General features: G+C 45.4%; 1 protein-coding gene across 1 annotated transcript; it reads left to right on the top strand.

Moving 5' to 3' along the window:
* Nucleotides 1-34: 34 nt before the first annotated feature.
* On the top strand, nt 35-18,386 carry LOC139050325 (b(0,+)-type amino acid transporter 1-like). Its single transcript, XM_070526558.1, has 8 exons — nt 35-81; nt 4,925-5,029; nt 7,229-7,384; nt 7,927-8,028; nt 8,273-8,533; nt 13,751-13,876; nt 14,774-14,870; nt 17,537-18,386. Exons 2-8 carry the CDS (start codon nt 5,011-5,013, stop codon nt 18,297-18,299), a joined length of 1,524 nt encoding a protein of 507 aa, XP_070382659.1. The 5' UTR covers nt 35-81; nt 4,925-5,010; the 3' UTR covers nt 18,300-18,386.
* Nucleotides 18,387-20,056: the final 1,670 nt, after the last annotated feature.

Below are 20,056 nucleotides of genomic sequence, written 5' to 3'. Positions count from 1 at the left end.
GCAGCCGAGCAACTGGTTTTCATTGTTTTTGCAGCACCGCTATGGCTAGGCGGCGCGTAATTGGGACTCCCGAGGAGCAGGGTGAGTACGAGGGGTAGCAAGCGGAAAATGCAATATGACCAGAGGCGGCATGTTGTCAAAATTACCGTTACTACCGTTACTGTAACTTACCATTACCACCATTACTCTAAAGGAATAAAGCATTGCATACCCCCTCAGCAATTGTAGGGGTACAGCTTCGTTGGACATCAACATTACCGGGAGTGGGGTGGGTTGACGAGTAAATTTTTCACCCTCTCAAAAGCGGCAAATTATAACAAGGGAGAATGGCTGGGTCATGCACTTCAGGTTAAGAGGTAACAGGCATGCGACAGGAATGCACGAGTCACAAGGAAATTTGGTAGCAGACTGCACGTGGTGCGGCTACACTCCTATATTTAAAAAAAACCACATATTGGTTCGCTAGTGTTCGTAGAAAGCACGAGAAATCTTGGGAGCCTAACCTTTGCTAAAGAATGGTCCAGTAACCATGCGAGTTACATTTTAAGGGGTGCTTGCCCAAGCAGCTCTTGAAATGATTGACGCAAACTGCACAAATCCATCCACGTAATTGTGGAAGTGGAAGTGCAGATACATCGCCATGACTCTTTTTTACGGGCCTTTTAGAGCGAACAGCTTTTTTTTTTTGGCTCTTGTACGCACTTTCATGCTAGGCGGCGGTCCGTGGTCGCTGGTCAGTGGCGGAAGGTCAGTGACCGGACTTGCAATACAAAGGCACCGAGAGAGAAAGCGTCTACTCTCCGGCCGGCGAATTTCGAGGAGGAGCCAGCGAGGCGGAAGGGGAGGTCGTCGAGCGGGACTTTTCATTCGTTCATTCATTCGGGCTATTAGGATATGCTGAAAATGATTGTCGATGGCTTTCGGCACAATTTCTTACTTCTCATCGTGAGCTCTTGTCTTATGCATTTGTCGTACTCTTAGGAACAATCAACAGTTGGCACTTGCCAAGTTTTTCGTCCATGAAGTTTTTGGCCTTTTCTCTTGCGTAGAAAGAAGCAGTGAAGCGAACCATGAATAATAAAGAAACAAACAAGTAGGTGCTGCTGTAAGCGTGGAGACTGCACAACACTTCTGAAATGTGCGGAAAATTCTGCAGGCAGGTAGCGTCTTCGTGAGCGTTCTGGCATAACGTAAGCATATGTGCTTCATACCTGTAACGCGGGTACACGCTAACGGCAAATGCACTTTGCTCGAACATATCCGAACAACCTAACTTCACTATTTTAACACCAAAGCAAACACATTGTCAGCGTGCTCGGACGGTGTCCTCATATAGTGATAGTAGATGAAATCCTCAACAATGTAGAGCACAGGGAAAAGTGTAAGAAACCCATAGAGAAGGTCTATTAATTGTAAACAGTGAAACAAAATTAGGCATACACACTTAGTACTGCTTACGTGTGGGAATGTGAGAGCATTGTACCGCTTGTAGACCTCGAAAGATTATGAACGTGCTCATTTTATACATTAATGACGTGGCGCCACCTATTCCCTATTGGCTACGCCGTCACGTGGCCAGTGACGCACGCCCAACGTTACTAGACTAGCTTCAGTTTTAAAACTCGGAGCCGTTGCGCGGAACCGCCACCCGCCCGCGCCTTCGTGGCGCTGCAGTCGCGCCCGGCTTCACTTCCTCACTGGCCGGTTACGCGGGCGGGCCGGACTAAGCACGCGGTACAGCGTTGGTGTATTCTGTGGTACGTTGTTGACGGCGAATTTCAGCAAGCATGTCATCCGTGGAACTGTAGCCTTCGCCGAGTTTCTTAATACCAGCAGACGATGCCGACGTGCAGCGTACCTGGCTTCAGAGCTGCTATCGGAACGATGTCGACAGTTCGGCGCACCACTTTTTCTGTGCTCCCAGCAATGCGACGCTTTGCTCGGCGTGAAACAGAGCTATTCCTTGTGCCGACCGGGAACTCCCTGCGAAATCAACGGCACGCGCTCGCGCCACTGCTCCCGCGTTCGTCCTCGTCTTCCACAGCTGGCTGCGTGGCCGTTCATCTTTCCAGCGTAGAATTTCACTTCACTTCTATCGTTGTAATGGGGAGGCCGCGTTTACGGGGGTATGAGCCATTGCTTAAGGGAGAATGAGACACTCATGGTCTTACGCAACGGAAACATTTAATTTTGAAGAAATTTATATCGAAGAATGTACAAGCGGCAAATCGCAGGCGAAGGCTGCTAACCGCGCCGCCGAGCAAACTCGAGACATCGAACGCAAGCGACAACTGCGGACTGCGGGCATACCGTCAGTGACGTCGTCTCCGTCGCAGCCACTTGTGCGTGTAACCTCATAACTGAGAAATACTTTAATGAACCCTCGGGATTAACCCAGTGATAAACACAGGGGCCGCGCGTTTCAGCTTCGCTGATTTACCATCTTCACGGAATGAAAAACCTGATTTTCTTTTTTTTTTGTGGCTAGTGTGTACAAAGACCAACCTCATCTTTCTTTTTGTAGTGCTTCTTTGGCGTCGTGAGAAGCTTTGGTGGGGATGAAGTTCATCCTACAATCACGCACCTTGGCCAGATATTCAGGCTCGTGAGCCTAAACTGCGCGAAACGTTACGACGACAGGAAGAAACACACGGCATCTAGAAACGCAGCTTCTGCGCTTCGCTGTATGCGTTTCTTCCTTTCGTGCAGTTTACCCTTCTCTCAGTATTAACGAACTGGCGTGATAAATCTTATTGCAGTAGGTGGATACCGCCTTCTCGTGGTATCACTAATTCGGACAAGGGAGAACGCCAGCGAGCGTGAAACACGCGCAAACTGCCCGCCCGCTCGAGCTCAAGGCTGTGACGAGGCGTCTGCAGTGGAGCCCGATGGAACAGCGTGGCCATCTGGCGGCTGTCACAGAAGTGGCGACAGCGGCTGTAAGCGCGCGGCCGGAGAGTTTTACAACTGAAGCTAGTCTAGTAACGTTGACGCACGCCCTAGGCACAACTTTAGTCTGCTAGAATCGTGCAACCACCGTGTCTTCGGAGAAGCGTGCTCGTGTCGGGCGCCGGAGGGCCCGGTTGGATTCCCACCCAGGCCGAAACGAAGAAAGTTTTCTTTCGGACCCATTAATTTATTTTTTTACATGAACTCCCGCGAGATATCTAACGCCAATTCAAGAGTTTTTTGACGTGATCTCGCTCTTTGCTCTGTCGGCTACTTTTGCTACCTTCTTTGGATCATGGCGACTGCGTCGGATTTCCACTGCAGAACCTCGCAACACACACACACACGTCTTTTTGCCGACTTCCTCATTTCACTGGTATATATAAGAAGCATATTTTGTTAAATACCACGTGCGACAATTCAATGGCACGATGCTCAGCCTCAGTTAGCGGTCTTCGGCTGTGTGTTGATCCTGAGTAAGCTTTCAGTATTATCTCCTCACCTGACTCGCACACACTCACGCGCACATTATAAAGAAAATGGCTTGACCATCCTGTTTACGTGCTTTGTTATTTAATTTTCAAGGTGCCTTTATTTTAGTGATATGAATAACGCTTAACGAGCTCGTATGAGTATCAAGAGAACACGAACTGCGAACACATAGGCTGCACTCACAGCTTCTGGAGGTTGTCATATGTGTTGCACTAATGAAGCGTTGTAGGCTAAAGTATTGTACCGACGTCCTTTTCATTTGAAAGGATATATCAGCATAAACCATGATGATGAGAGATCGTGCATGTGCACAGGGCGACACGTGTGAAAAGCAGTAACGTTCGCCAAACCTTTGCGAGCTCGTAGCGCACAGCTGTGTGCAGTGCGCCGTGTCGAAAAGGAAAGCTGTTGGAGAGCGGCGCGGCTTTACTGTCGGCGACCTCAACAGAGGCTGCCACAACCAAGGTAATTTTCGCTGACAAACAGGGCATTTATCAAAGAAGCACTCGTCAACCGATCGCTCGCAGCAGGGTTTCTGCTACAACGGGCTGCGCAAGTGCAACAAATATTAGCTATCGCTTTTTAAGCTTGCTCGAGTGAGCCATTTATGTTCTCTCGCGAAAGGCCTTTTCATGGCGTGCAATGATGACCACTGTGCTGCAGGTATGTAGCACTATACGGCCCTTATCCTTATGTCATCTTCATTATGTATTTGCATTTTAGTATTTTTAGAACTTTCTGCCTTTTTCCTGTCAAGTAGTATTAGTGTTTTTTTAACATTATAAAAGGCCCCCTACAGTGTTTACACTATGGGACATTTTTCTGTACTAAACATCAATATTTTTGTATCTGCACTAAGTATTCAATAAACTTCAAACTTCGAACTTCTAAGTACTATCTGTTCTGCTCTCTTAGCCATGCTCGACATCGCTTGAGGAATTGCTGCTGCATTTAGTTAATTTGCGGCAATCTCAAGTCAAGCGATGGGAAGCGTTGCAAATATGTTAGGAATGCTATTGTTGCAAATCAGTACTGTGCAAAACCGTAAGGCTGCGGGCGTACGCTGACCTGATTTGCCACATTATGTGTTTCTGGGATTGGAGTTGTTGAATACTTTGGCCTTGCTCTGCCAGTCTGCTAGCCTTGTGGTTAGCTAAGATGATAAAGTGACCGCCCCAAAATGTGTTAGTCTAGGTTTAGGTCGCGGACCTTTATGGATATTTTTTTCGACTGCAAACCTTATGTTTTTTTTGGGAAAGCCAGTGTGGCTTTTCCTTGTACCTTTGTGCTATAGTCGGATGTGTGATAGTTTATCATTTCAAATGGCTGTTTTCTGATGTACTTTGAGTTTGAGTGAGGGTAGGTATTATTGAATTTAAAAAAGAAGATGACTTCTCAGACGAGCATTGTTCACTTTAGTACCTTATGGAGGAGGACAGCAAACCAACTTACTAAGAAGCCATGGCTTTGTTTTCAATTACAGGCACTGATATCTTTGCATCTGAAATGGTAAGGAAGCTTTGAGCTACCACTATATTTTTCAGGTCAGGGGAATTTCAGGATCTCGTTATGACTTCAAATAAGAGAGGTAAGTTTCATTTTTTTGTTCGCATCATGTGGCTGCTCTAAGAGCACTCAGTGTTGCAACTGAGCACACATGCGCGCACAAGCTTCAAGCTATAGCATCTGTGAGCACAGCTGCCAGAGGACTCCGCGTCTGTATCATTCAAGCGCGCTGTGGCTTTCGTGCACCGATTTGGTAGATAAAGTAATACAAGTATGACTTGAAACTGCATTGCGAAACGGACATTGGACTCGGAACGAAAAAAGACATTTTATTGGTAAATGCCTGGCGTAGTGCCAATATGGAAGCGAAGCCGCATTTGCGAGCCCTCCCGGACTTTCATGAACGTAGCTGCTCGGTGCTGCTGGGTTTCTTGCAAAATAGCTCATACGAAGGACAGCACTACCACCTTTACTCCCGTTACAGGTGTACTGGCTGCTGGACCTGATTTGCTGTGGAATTACGCAGGCGATTAAGAAAATTGTACCTAAATAACCTATTGCAACAAATATACGTCATCAGGACCATAATTATTTTAATGAAGGAGACCAATCTTCAGTAATCTGCACATTCAGTACTGACCAGCTCTAGTCGGCGCACCGGCTGTGGATACAGCGCAAAAATTACAGGGTCTTTTAAGATCTCTCTTAAGTGGTGAACGGCGAAAGCCTACTCTCCTTCTCTTATCATTCCCTTCTTTCTCTTTCTCTTTTCTTTTTTGGTTCTTTCTTTAGCCATTAGTGCTCACTACTAAGCATCTTTAGTCATTTGTGAGCAATTGTGGTCATTAGAAGCCATCTTTGGACATGTTGCTCTTATCATAGTCATTAGTAGTCATTACAAGTCATTTCAGTCGTTATTGGTAATTACTGGTCCTTACTAATCATCTTTAGTCATTTCTAATGAATTGTAGACGTTACAAGTTGTCGTTAGACATATTGGCGATTTCATAGTCATTACTAGTCATTACAAGTCATTTCAGTCATTAGTGATTACTGCTCACCAGTAAGTATTTTTAGTCATTTGTTAACAATTGTGGTCATTACAAGCCGTTGTCAGACATATTTGTCTTTTCGTAATCATTAGCAGTCATTTTAGTCATTACTACTCATTGCTAGACATTTCTAGTCACTTTCTAATCAATTGTGGTCACTACAAGCCGTTGTAAGACATATTCGGAGTTATTAGTAGTCATTAAAAGTCATTAGTAGTCATTATTATTCATCATTAACCTCTACAAATCTCTATTATAACGTTATCATTCCCTAACTGCCACTATCGACCATTTTTTCATTCTTTAATCTGACTTTAATCTGTCTTCATATGGCCTGATGACGCGTCGGCGGACACTCCGGCAGTAAGATCTACTGACACAAACTTCACCATGAGCCTAGAAAGGTTTTCGCCTTAATAACACTGGGAGCCAATCCTGAAGACTGTACAATGCAGGATCAATTGAGTCATGTGGTGTGCGTATCTGCATCTAGCCATCGTTATTGCCAGCCATATAATCGCTATAGTGCAAAACGCTTTGCAAAAAGCTATAACCTGTAGCATGGTATTTATATAATGCCTCCGAAAAACCTTCGCTTCTCAGATTCCAAGATCTTGGTGAGATCTGTGTAATATCTTTTTTTTTTGATGAAGGCTTGTCACTTGTGGGCACACAGAAACTAGTATCTTCGACACGATAAATGCCTCGCCCGTTCTTCGCGGCGATACGTTATCTGTCACTGGCTTGGCTTTTGAGAACAGAAACCTACAGGGAAAAGATCATACGCTACTAGGGAGTGCTCAGGATTCATGTCTATTGCAGGCAATATTGCAGCAAGTTACACAATTTTTGTAATAAACGTTACATTAAAGGCACCTCTCTGCCGCGACATCTTTAAAGCATTTTGGTAATGTTTCGTGACGTTTGAAATATTTAGGTGATGACAAAGTATTTCGAAATTGTTGGATAAGGATGAATTCATTATGAAAAACTGTGGAGTAGGATATATTTGTAAAGGTATGGTTACTTCAATTTTGGCATTTATAGAACAATAAGGACGTTGTAAGCGATATTGCCATGACAATACAAAAGCGTGTCACGTGGTACCAGTGCTATTTTAGTTCATGAGCGTATTCGTATTATGTCTCAAGTTATTTGCGCAATTATGCGCGAGTTTGCGACCAGCGATACGTGAGAGAAATACTGAACTTCGTTCATCTATCTTGTAGGGCCCCGCAGGTACACTCCCACAACACATTGTCCATCAGAATTCAATGAGAGCACATCAGGGGCCTCCTCTGTTGACACCGTTGTCGTAGGCACCACACTCAAAAGAAAAGTGGGGCTGTTCAGCGCCACCTCAGTAGTAATCGGCAGCGTTATTGGTAAGTTTTTGGTAAGACCTTTAGACTGCAATGGTGCTTTTAAAAATGTGTTGGTTTTGGGATCTTTATTTGATCTTAGGAGAAGCGTTGGTGCGGTTCACATCGTTAAGTCTTTACCCTCGGGAACTGGTTTAGAAACGTGAGCATCTCTTTGAAAACAGAATGTAAACAAGGCCTAATTTGGATAACAGCATACATTTTTTGAGGGGGGCGGCAGTGTTTTCTACCCCGTCGAAAATTTCTCGAATACAACAATTACGACCTATTTCTTGGTCATAAACATTTCCAATATCCCATAGAGTGTGTTATATGAACTCTATAACCTCGTTCATTCGCTTTGGAAGCTTAAGCACGCAGAAATGTTGAAGCTTCCGATAGGTTTGTCATTAAAATGATTATAAAGTCTGATTTCTGATTTCTTGAAATTTCATTGCTTATTCTATGATCGCCAATTATGAGTGTCTAGGATTAGTTCTGTCCATTTTCCCTCAGATTTTTCTCCAACCACCACTCAGCAGTGGACATTTCTGTTTTGCATACAGGATGTGGCATATTCGTGTCACCAAGCTTGGTCTTCAGAAACTCAGGATCAACTGGTGCCAGTCTCCTCGTGTGGATCGGCGCTGGATTGATGGCCATAATCTGTGAGCTGCGCTAGCATACAAATACATCAACACTGCCACGTTTACAATGGATGAAAACACTAACATAGCAAAATACCTCACAGAAGCAAAGGAATTTTCTTGTTCACTTTCCAAGAATCAGAGCCACGTCCTTTTTCAACGACTGAATGGTCACTCGATTGCTGTATTATGGTGTGGGCGAAAAAGTATCAAGAGAGGTTGTGTCTTAATGTTTAAACACAGTACTTTTCAATGCCTCTCGCAGATGCCTTTTGTATGGCAGAGTTGGGAACATTGCTGCCGACATCTGGCGGCGAGTACGCGTACATTTGCGCAGCCTGCGACACGCTGGGCAGGCCGGGCGATTACGTAGTCTTCATGTTCTCATGGTCTCGGATCCTCCTGGGGGACGCTCTGGGTGCCGCTCTGCAGGCACTCACGTTCACCAGTTACGCATTGCGACTTGCCTACCCGACATGCGAGGCACCGTACGCAGTTACTGTGCTGGTAGCAGCGAGTTTCTCAAGTGAGTAATTTGACTATGGACGACAATGTGGTGCATGTTCCTCGCAGAAAAATTTTGTGGAAAGAAACAGTTGCAAAAAACAAAATAGTGTACGAAATAGTGCTTCTGTGCAACGGTGCGCAATGGGCTACCTCAAATTGTAGGGCTCTCTTACTTTCTCAGAAACTAGCCTGAATTTCATTATCACTGTTATGAGGCCTCCGTGACATTTCACAGCAACAGGGCGGCACAGCCTGTCATGAAAATAATATAGCAAATTTCGTGTCGCGCGCAAGTACCCCCCGCGTCATTTCTTCTTTTGGCTAAGTACTCATGTTCTGCTGTTTGAAGGTCTTATTTTTCTAGAAAAAAATGACATCACGGAAGTTACAGACGAGGATACCTTTTTTCTATGTAGCCCTTTCTAGAGGCGATACTATTGTGATTAAGAAAGCAAACTTGTATAACACCACGAAAAGAGCAATACGGGCGGTTTGGCAATTGCCTCCTAAAAGGGAAACTGTACCCACCCGCTCAAAGGGGCGAGATAGTAAAAGGAAAAAGAAAAGAAGGATATAAAGGGAAGAAGAAGAACGCTACCCATGACACATCTCAGAAAGAGCAGGAATTGTGCAGTCTTGTCATGGACAAGAATTGCAGCAGAGCTTTGTGGTCTTCATATTTGGTTGAAGGAGTACCTTTTGAAAACAAGAAATATTGCGAAGGAAACATCTGAGGAAAAACTAACAGAGCAATGAGGAAGACAGACGCGTAAGCGAAAAGCTTTATGGAAGCAAATTGTAGTAAAACTGCTCCATGGCCACAGTACAGTGGGCACTCCCTGTCGGCGCTATCAGCGCTGTTTAGGTTGACATAAGTAGCGCTTGGTATTCCTGTAAGGCTGTGCTGGCAGGCCATGAAAGGGCGGAGCGTGTGAGTGGACAAGCACATCCTTTCAGACCCGAACAAGTGATTCATTTGGCACGTGTCCCTATTGCTTGTGCCCGGAAGGCACCACTGGTCAGCTGATATGTGGCTACCACTAAATCTTCCCCCTCAAGTCGCAAATTCAAGCGGCCGGGTGGAACGACACGACGGCCGCTAAAGGCGCACACAACAGTATCACCAGCATTAAGTGAAGGAGCAGGTGCTGCCCTCGAAGGGGGCCGCTCAGGTTTTGCTGCCACTTGTGTTGGGGGATGCAATGGGGTCCCTGCTGACATTAGCACGGAGGGAACTAGTTGACTGCGATTTCGCTGCAGAACTGTTCCATGCTCGATTTCGACTGCAAACAACCTTGGACGGTAAGCACGGCTCAAAGATTTGGCACGAACCTTACCTGACCGTATCCAGACCACTTCGCCCGCTTGCAGTGACGGCAGATCTCTGGCGTGATGACGTAGGTCGAAGTCCTGACCAGTCTTTTTCTTGTAAGGCTGATCGCTAACTGCTATCTACTCTCTTACCGGCCAATGTGGACAAAGTTCCGTCCGTCCTTGCGACTCTAGTTCTCAGTCGCCTTCCATGAGGAGTTATGCAGGATAAAGCCATTCACCCCGGGTGTGTGCCTATTGCTGAGAAGGGCCATGTGAGGATCGTTCGTTCTATAGAGGAGGTCTTTTACAGTGCGTATCATCGTTTCCGCCTCCGCACTAAACTGTCAGAAATGGGGGTTACTGGTGATGTGGTCGAAGCCACAGAAAGGAGCAAATGCGGCGAATTCGTGTGAGAAGGCAGGACCATTGTCCGACCTTAGTTCTTGCGGTATCTCGTGGCGCGCAAACAGGCTTTTGAGCACATCAATGACCACTTGAGCTGTTGTGCTCTTCAGCGTCAACACCATTGGGAACCAGGAATAGTTACCTAGTGACATTAAGACGGTTTGGCCATTGAGGCGAAACAAGTCCAGGCCCAGATGTTCCCAGAGACTGCCAGGGAGGTTGGTAGGAAGGGGCGGTTCGGCTGGATTCACTCGTGTAAAGGCCAATTCTTGACAACTGGCGACGGAAGAAGTGATCTCAGCCGCTATGCACAGCCACCGTACAGATTCATGAGCGAGGGCCTTTGTACGACCTATGCCTTGGTGTGCTTAGTGTAGAAGCATCAATACTGTTGGTCTCTGTAACGAAGGCATAATTAGACGAGTGCCCTTGTAGAGAAGGCCATCACAAACGGAAAGTTCATCCTTCCCTGATGCATCCTTTGATACGTGTGAAAGCATCTGTTGCACAGCTGGCAGAACGAAATCAGCGCTCTGCACTCTCCATCGCAGTTCTGGACCTTCCTGATAACCTGTATGTTCATAGGCAACGCATGTGGAGCGGAAACCATGACTGCTGTAACAAAACGTTCCACAGTGTCTAGTGGATGCACTCCTCTCAAGCCGTAGCGAACAATTTTCCTGGGATGTACAAGATCTGAAACTGATAGAGCATTGACTTTAGCCTGAGTCCTAACACCCCCGGAATAAGCACCTCAAGGTCCATCTTGCCAAACAATGACACAAAAGGAAGGCGGGGCGGGATCAGTTTCTACAGTGAAGGTGATGCCTCTGATGAACTCATCAAACCTCTGGATAGCCCACGCTGTTGCCAAGGCCCCTTTTTCTTTTTGGCTGCACCTTCCTTCTGTGTTGGTTAGTGACCTTGAGGCAAAGGCTACTGGCCTGCGTTCACCACATGGTTGTGGTGGCAGCTGGACTGCTCCAAGTGCAAAAGAGTTGGCATCAGCCGAGACTGCTGTGGCATAAGATGAGTGATACTTGTCCAAGCAGCAGTCGGACGTCAGAAGTTCCTTGATATTTATGAATACTGCTTCCTGTTCGTGCTGCCAAGTCCAACTAATATTCTTGAATTTAAGGGTGCGAATCAATGTAGTAGTTTCCCAAACATGTGGTATAAACCCGGCAAGATTATTCACCATCCCGAGTAGACATTTGACACCTGAATGTTCTGTGGGAAGTGCCATGCATGGACTGCTTCGATCTTGCCAGGATCTGGCTTGATGCTTTGTGCTCACACAATGACGCCTAGAAATGAGATTTCAGAGACCCCAAAGCAACACTTCTCTTTGTGTAAAGTGATGCCTGCAGTTGCAAGACGAGTCAACACTTGCTCAAGCCTTGCATCATGTTCCTGCTTGGTACGTCCAGACAAAAGAACATCATCTATCGTATTAACAACACCGTCCTGTCCTTCGATAGTCTGCGCCATTTGTTTTTGAAAATACTCCAGGGCATACGGGATACCGAAGGGCAGTCGGCAGAAACAATAGCGACCGAAAGGTGTGGTGAAAGGTGTCAGTTCTTGAAAATCCGCCGACAACATTATTTGGTGAAATCCTGCAGTCGCATCCAGGTTCGAAAAAAACTGCTGCATCGCCGAGAAGACCAAGGACTCGTTCAACTGTAGGCAAAATGTGGCGCCCTTTGAGAGCCACCTGGTTTAGTCGAGTGAGATCAACACACAGACAAAACTTTCAATTCTTCCTAGGTGCCACTAACAAACCGGCACACCACGGAATTAGTTTATCAATATGACGAATGACGCTATCGCCTTCAAGTTTCTCTCCATCTTGCCAAACGAATTCACGCAGTGGGATAGGTATCCCGCTGTGGTAGGTTTCCCGTGTCCTGTCAAGACTGCATCGACATTCACAAGATCGGCCGCGACTCCAGGCAATTCACTTGCGACTGCAGAAACCTGAGCTACTGAGCGTACTTTGAATTCAGTTGCGTAATTGTCGACTGTGACATCGACTAATTTGGTTTGGCGGGTGCCTCTAGAGTATGCAGCTCGATGGCACTGTTTGGTGTGCATTGACTTTCTGGAAGTACAGACTTCAGCGAACTGGCCTTTCTTGCCGCAAAAATTGCAGACAGAGTGCCGCGCTGGGCACTCTGAGTGTGCATGAAACGCGCGAGCCCAGCAGGCACAAGGAGCAGCTCCGGGTTGCAGCGTTCCGACTTCACGGCCACTGAGCGAGCTGTTGTGGCCTCCAGACGCTGTCGCGAAGTTAACTTTCGAGCGTTTGCAGCATCAATGTTGACCGCGGCTAGCGAAGTAGCTTGCGCGAGTGAGCGTTCTTTATCGGTGTTTTCGGACTGACGAGCTTGCGTCCAAGCTTCTTCGAGAGAGAACTTCGGGGAGCCGCACAGTTGGTCCGAGAAACGCGTATCTCATTAGCCGGCAATGAACCTGTCGCGAACCAAGCGTTGTTCCACCACTGATGACGGCTAGTTGCATGGCTTTACTAACCGCGGTATACAGAAATGTATCCTAAATTGAAGCCCACGCTTGACTTGATTTAAATGACGTCTGCCGTGAACGCACGAAAGGAAACGCAATGAACGTCTTGGGCGCGTTCCCACCAGGCTTCATTGATATCGTCAAGCATGAGCTTCAGCTTAAGATGCATCTCTGAATAAGAGGGTAACTTGCAGTGTCCGGCGCAAAACGGGTGGACGCTTTTGCCAGGTAGTTGGACACCCTTAAGAAAGCGGCAGAATTTGTCATTATTAGAGTGCACGAAGTGCTTGGTGAAGCGTTTGACAACAGCGTCGTAGGCCGCGAACGAGCCTACGTCGAGTGAAAGGGTGTCCTGGAGCAGACGAGCGTTTGGGCCCATGCAGTAAAGTAGCGTATGTTCTTGGACGTCTTGTGAAGCTTTCTGTAGTACTCAAGCAGCGACATAATCTTCGTAAAGAGACTTCCGCGAGGATCAACTTGCGGTGCTCAAGAAGTCAACTCGTCCTGTGGCTCAAGAATGAGGCGTAGCCACTGAGTCGATTGGGCGCTTTCTTCAAAGGGTATCCTTTCGCTCACGGCTGTTCAGAGACGGAAGTTTTTCACACGGACCCCACTTCCGACACAACATCGCGTGGCGTTCCTGTGAGGTGACGCTGGCAGGCCACGAAAGAGCGGAGCATGCGAGACAAGCACATGATTTGAGAACCAAACTCCGTTTTGCAGCTGCACCCATTGCTCGTGCCCAGAGGGCATCACTGGTCAGCTGATATGTCGCGACCGCTGCAATAAGCCTCACCTGTAGGCTAGCCAGAGGTTGGCTACTAACCCATGTTAACATCAGCTTAATGTCGATTCGGGAAACATCGCATTTGAGTTTCAGCAAATAAAATGCCTAATCTGTAGACAATAGCCTTTGACGTATGCTGGTTGGTTCGTATCTTTGGTGTGAAAATGTGGCAAACCGATAACGTCAATGCCTGTTCTATTGCAGCGTTGGCAACCGTTCTCAATGCCATCTCAGTCACCGTGTCGACGAAGCTGCAGAACATTCTTGTGGTAGCCAAAATCGTGATGCTGGTTTGTATTATTGGCACAGGAATTGTGGCCGCCGCAAATGGTAAGTGGAGTGTAGTCGACATTGATAGTAAACAAATAATTTTCCCCCAAATAGCAATGCTAATTTATGTTCAGCTATGCAATGAGAGGAGAAGAAAGGTAGTGCTCGCAGGAGTTCTAACTGTTTGAAACTACTGCCTTCTTATGTCAGCATATTTGGCAAGTAGTTAAACTTCAATATTTAGTGATGGATACCGAGGACTGTGTTATGCAAGCCATTGAAAACGCCAGAAGGAAAGTATTGCTAACACTTCGATTAAACCTCTCACTGAAGAGAAGCTTTTTTTTGTTGATTAATGGAAGCATTAGAGTTACAAAACCTCCTCTTCTTAAAGCTTGATAGTACAGGAAAATTCTTGAAGTTTGCATGATGCTGATAAACGCCATGATTCGTCATGGTCGTCCTGTTGCTATGGCGTTGTGTTGCTGAAAACGGGGGATGAGGCTTTGATTATGGCGGCAGCGGCAACAATTCAATGGTGGCGGGTTGGAAAAATGTCAATACTTACTTGTACAGGCACGTTAAGCAAGCCCAAATATTCGCAATATTTTTGGAGCGCTCATTATAACGGAATTTCCCATACCCTGCTTATTCACCTTGAAGGTTATAGCTTTAATGATTTGATTTAGATTTCATAAGGCTAAAACCTCTAGGAGAAGGAATCTGTAAAAACCACAGGCTACATTTAATGACAGCTGCAGTGGCAATGGCTTTGCGCGGTCATTAAGAGCCGAGGCGTTATTTCAGATACACGTTTATGGAGGAGCCGAGTCATTCTCCCAAGGCACTGCTTTCCAGCAAATAGCTTTAACACATTGTTGTTTTTTGTGGATAGCAGCCGATGTGAAGGTATGAAGGGTACTGCTTGAAATTTACACGCAGAATTTCTTTTCAAAGGAATCAATCACCTGAAAGCGCCCTTCTTTAATGATGATGTCTCCGCCAGCGGCCTTACTGAAGCCTACTTCGCGGCCTACATGACTATGGACGGAGGGTCTGTTGCTTTTTTGATTAGAAGTAGATCTGAATGAGCCTATTTTTTGAATAACAAAGAGCATGGATGGCATGCATCACCTTGCAGCGAGCTCTAGACTGATATTGTTGGGAGCTCTTCTACATGATGAAAACAGTGTACGTAGAACTGTAGGGAACTTATGATGTGAAATCATGTTGTAATCATGACACATTTTTTGCTTATTAAACCATAATATTCTACATTTCAAATGAAATCAACAAGTTTTACAATGCTTAGTCTCTGTTATGCTATGTCAAAATGGCTGCCGCAAAGAAATAGGCTTTTGAAACAGGTTGTTTGATGTGAACATTTCTTGAAGTTGTTTCAATTGATCTCGCAGTCGTCTAAAACGCCCTCACGATTTCGGTTTGAGATGCACAAAAAAAAATTACGTTAGGATGTTCTAGTGTTTGCAAAATGCTTAAATTAAAAAAGGTACGTAATCCAATGATAACGCAATATAACAGAATGCCGGCATGCACATATATGTAATTCGAACTTCTTAAATTTGTAGATTAAATATAACGCGACGTGGCATAATTCCATGATATTTCTTGCCAAGGCTGAAGACTGGGCGTGTTGGTATAGCATACTAGAGGTTGGATTCCGCAACATTCTGACGAGACTCAAAGAAGGGAAACACACACCACAGAGGGCTCTGTGGTGTGTGGTTTTCTTCAGTGTCTCGTCAAAATGTTGCGCAATCCAACCTCTAATATAATACTCCTGGATTATTTGGATTGTCAAGAGTTCGACGAAGAATCGTCTGGGGAGGAAACATAATGGTGCCCAAAAACGCGTACTCGCCAAGAATAAAATTAAAAATAAAAATAAATAAAAATAAAGAACCTTTCTGTTTTACTCTTGGCGAGTAAACGTTTTTTGGCACCATTACTTGGATTATTTTTCTTTCAATTATGAGTCCTCACATTTTTGTTCCGGACCCTCTATTTATTCTATTCGTGCCGAGTGCTTCTACTCACTTCTTCAGGCGCAAGTGGGTCGATGTTTCCTTCTTTCACGTAGACTGTGCTTTACACGGTTTTTTCCCCCAAGAGCTAATGCGGTCCGATACGAGATGTAGCGCTGTCTATGATGCAAAGGGGTTAATTTTGACTTGAGTGGTGCTAATACGGCTATGCCATTATTCCATCTGCTCCGCGACTCATTATACCTATATTTTAATAATTTTTGTCTCTAGCTACGACGTTTTGCAGATGGGAAATGGCTGTTTGTGGCCAAGAGAACAGATATGTACCCAGATCTGTACCTCAAACAAATGTGAAGTCACTAAACAAGACTGCGTCTTCAATGACCCCAAACGAAACCACCACAGATTTCATAACGCCTTCAACTGACGCAATTGTGTCTTGCGATAGCCCTAAGAATTTGCCTACAAAACTAACGCATATAAGCAACTGTCTCACTTGTATTGCGGCAAAATTAGCATCTGTCGAAATACAGCTGCTGTTCTTCGGCTGTAGAGAAAACATAAAAATGTTTGCCACATTTACGCGTTTCTGAGGGAAGATAAGGAAGAACCAATGACCATCTGTATATGCATCACTGAGGGCCTTGCGTGTAATTGTATTTGGCGAGTGTCATATGTCATTTGTATGATGAGGTGCATTTGTGTATAAGACGCACTCATGGAATGGAACATCAGCTTTAGTATATGTGTTCTACTGCTACGTGTCACTCGAATGGGTTTTGTTGATTGGATGATTTTTGTTGATTGATTGCACCGTAGCGAAAGGGCTCAGCCCACACTGAGGCATAGGCCATAAATTGGGCGATGCCAGGGTTAAAAATGAAAATGAGATTTATTATAGTTGCTATAAAATAAACTGATAAATTTATAACAATGACACGCACAAGCACAATTAGTAACTGGCAATCGTCAGATTAAAAGACAACATATATATATATATATATATATATATATATATATATATATATATATATATATATATATATATATATATATATATATAGCAACTGTCCATTATGCAGAGTTCTTTCTTCTTGATTTCATATTATGATTGAAAACTCCGTCCACTTGGGACATGCTTAGTCTATTTTCACGCAACCATCTAACACTGGTCGCAGAAAATGTTTTTTTCTAGTTCAGCTTAATGTTTCGCTAGCGATAAATTACCAGATTGCAAACCAGCGCACATGACTGGTCTGAAAGGGTTTTATAATGGCGTGCAAGTTTAAAGCAAATATCTGAATCACTATCCCTATCTATGCATATAAATACTTCCAAATGTTAAGCTATATCTATGCTTTCATAACTTCAGGAACGTCATAGCGCAAGCGCAACGGTGATCACTGAGTAATAAAGCAATAACTAGTACACAAAAGCCTAAAGAAAAATTTGCATGTTTCATAAGAGTGCCTGATGCATATAATTTTACATTGTTTATCGATTCAATATGACAACAATGCGACAACAGTTATTCAACAAAAAGTAACGTAGGCCCACCACAGCACAGGGAAAGAAAAACTACGTACAAAAATGAGCGATTGTGCATTTCTGGGAAAAATATAGGAAACTTCTAATCCACAGTAGTCGCACTTCTGTTAGATCCGCATTGAGCCTCTCTAAAATCACAATTAACTTTTCTATTTCGTATGCGCAGGTCAAGCATCTGCAACTTAGCTGAAGAAATACGAAATCCGTCTCGCGTCATTCCTCGAGCACTAGTATTCGGCGTCACCACGGTCATGCTCATGTACATCGCGACCAACGTCGCTTACTTCGTCGTACTCGAACCCACCGCCATCGCATCCTCCGAGACCACAGCCCTAACCTTCGCCGCGAAGTGCTGGGGTCCGGCCGGAACCGCCATCGTACCGCTCTTGGCCTCAGTGAGCACGTTCGGGACGCTATCGGCAGGATTCTTCAGCCAAAGCAGGCTTGGCTTCGCAGCCGCCAGGAGAGGCCACCTGCCGTCGGCCCTGCGCCTCGTTTCAGCAAAGTCGTCCGTGCCCGTGGTCTCACTGGTAGTTCGAGGCGCACTGTCCGCCGCCTTCACCGTCGTTGGCTCCCTCGAGTCCGTAGTGAACAGCGTAATGCTGTTGGGTGTCGTCTTCAACCTGCTCACAATGCTCGCCCTGCTCAGGCTTCGTTACACGATGAGGGATGCGCCGAGACCAGTGAAAGTGCCGTACTTCTTCATCTTTGTCAGCTTCGCTGTGAACTTTGCTAGTGTGGTCCTGGACCTGTGGAAAGCTGCGGACTTTTACATGCTCGTCGTAGTGGTCTCGGTGCTTTTCGCTGGGAGCGTCGTGTACTTAGTGTTCCAGGTCTACGGATGTGCAATGCCAGGCACTTCGCGCATGACGATGTTTCTACAGAAACTTTTCCTTTCAGTGGCATGTCGCGACAGCTGCATATATTGAAACGTACGGCTCTTAATATACAGTGAAAGTCGGGTGGCATGGAAAGCGACTGATGGATGACTCGAAGGATTTGCCGCCACAACCGTCTTGCGTAATAGGAGACAAGCAATTGAATAAAATCCTGTTTTCTTTTGTGCCCCAAAAGTGTTCGCATACTTCAGAAATTTCTCTACCAGAAACGGAGATAGGTCACACTACCTATTCATGCATTGAAGGACGGTAAAGTTTTCCGTTGCTATTAGAAGGATAGTGATGGTAATCACAGCTTTTAAATCACTTCTGATTACTACATACACAAAGTTTCTTCACCGCAGAATAGGAAAATTCCGCATTAATGTGTCAAAGAGCAGGAGCCCTTTAACGTAAATCTATTCGAATATGTTTTTATTCGAATCTCCTGACCTCAAATGTTCGTAACCGCCGACGCAAGCATCTGGCGGTGACTCGCAGGGTTGTGTAAACAGACCAATCAAACGCTCTTCCCGTTTAAAGGAGGTCACTTTTGTTTGCTTTAAAAACGAATAACATTGCCTACACTGAGTGGCTTGTCATATCTAATTGGCCGATAAGAGGCGAGGAGCACGCTCAAGTGGAGAGGGATTCGATGGTGCCGATGGTGTGATTGGTCCGCTTTGCCTTACTTAGCTTGCCATGGCTGGTAGAAAATCGCGGCGGCATGCAATGGAAGGTTGAGAATGTCACTAAATAGGATCCTCAGCAAAGAAAAGTTGGCTGAGCAAGGTCGTAAACGAGCCGAAAGTGCTCGAAAACGCTACATGGCCATGCAAAAAGTTTTATTGTACGCAAATAAACCCATGCTCTCCTGCAGGTGCGAGTAGCCAGTGCCTGAGCGATCGGCGGGAGCCATCCTTTACTCCTTTCGGAACGGGGCCGCCTGCGGCTATTCAGAGAAAAATTGTATTTTGTTTGGCATATTAATGTGTCTTTAACGCGTACACGTCACTTTGACGCGGTGAGCTTTCGCGGTTTCGTGACGTCGCGTGACAGGCAGGTGAAGTTGGGGAGCCTGAAAAGTTTTGAACAATAGCCGAGGGCTAATGGCGAAAAGGCGTCGAATCAGAAATAACATTTTCTTTTGTTCAGTCACATCATGAGTAATCAGTGTACACGTTATATCAGATGGGGAGCTACCGCGGTTTGCGTGGCGTCGCGTGACTGACAGGTGAAGTGGGGGTGGCCCCCAAAATTTTTCGGCCAATCGCGGAGGTCTGATTGCAGAACTGGGATAGAAAAGTTTGGAATATTTTTATGCCTTAGCTCCGCAGGTCTACGTACTAGATTAGGCACCCGATGAGGACGCCTTTCTGCAGCAAAACAAATCCTGGTTTAAGCACGAAAATGAGATTTAGAATATTGCCCTCAGGTGCTAGCTCCTTCTGAAAAACGATTTGTTTGATTTACAAGAGCAGAAAAGATAATATACGACATTTTGGGCAATAAAGCAACGCGCTCGTGTAGCCTTTATATTTTTCGCCCATGCCGAATGTTCTCCATATAAATCTTACGCTTTGACGTGCCAGTGAAGCTGGCACTAAATTGCCTGCTATTTGTGTGGTGCCCTTTGCAATGACCTTTTAGTGAAATAGGTGAAACAGGAATGTCCTGATTAAACGTGATGTCAACCTTGCGCGGGGGCTATAGGAAGTAAGCATGAACGATAACATTCTTTCCGATTTGACGAATGTCATAACGTTGCTGCTACACGTTGTATATAATTCTGTTGTCCAAAAGTGTGT

The sequence above is a fragment of the Dermacentor albipictus genome, chromosome 10, assembly GCF_038994185.2.
Source record: "Dermacentor albipictus isolate Rhodes 1998 colony chromosome 10, USDA_Dalb.pri_finalv2, whole genome shotgun sequence".
Lineage (NCBI taxonomy): Eukaryota > Metazoa > Arthropoda > Arachnida > Ixodida > Ixodidae > Dermacentor > Dermacentor albipictus.
This window is presented reverse-complemented; position numbering and strand designations above follow the sequence as displayed.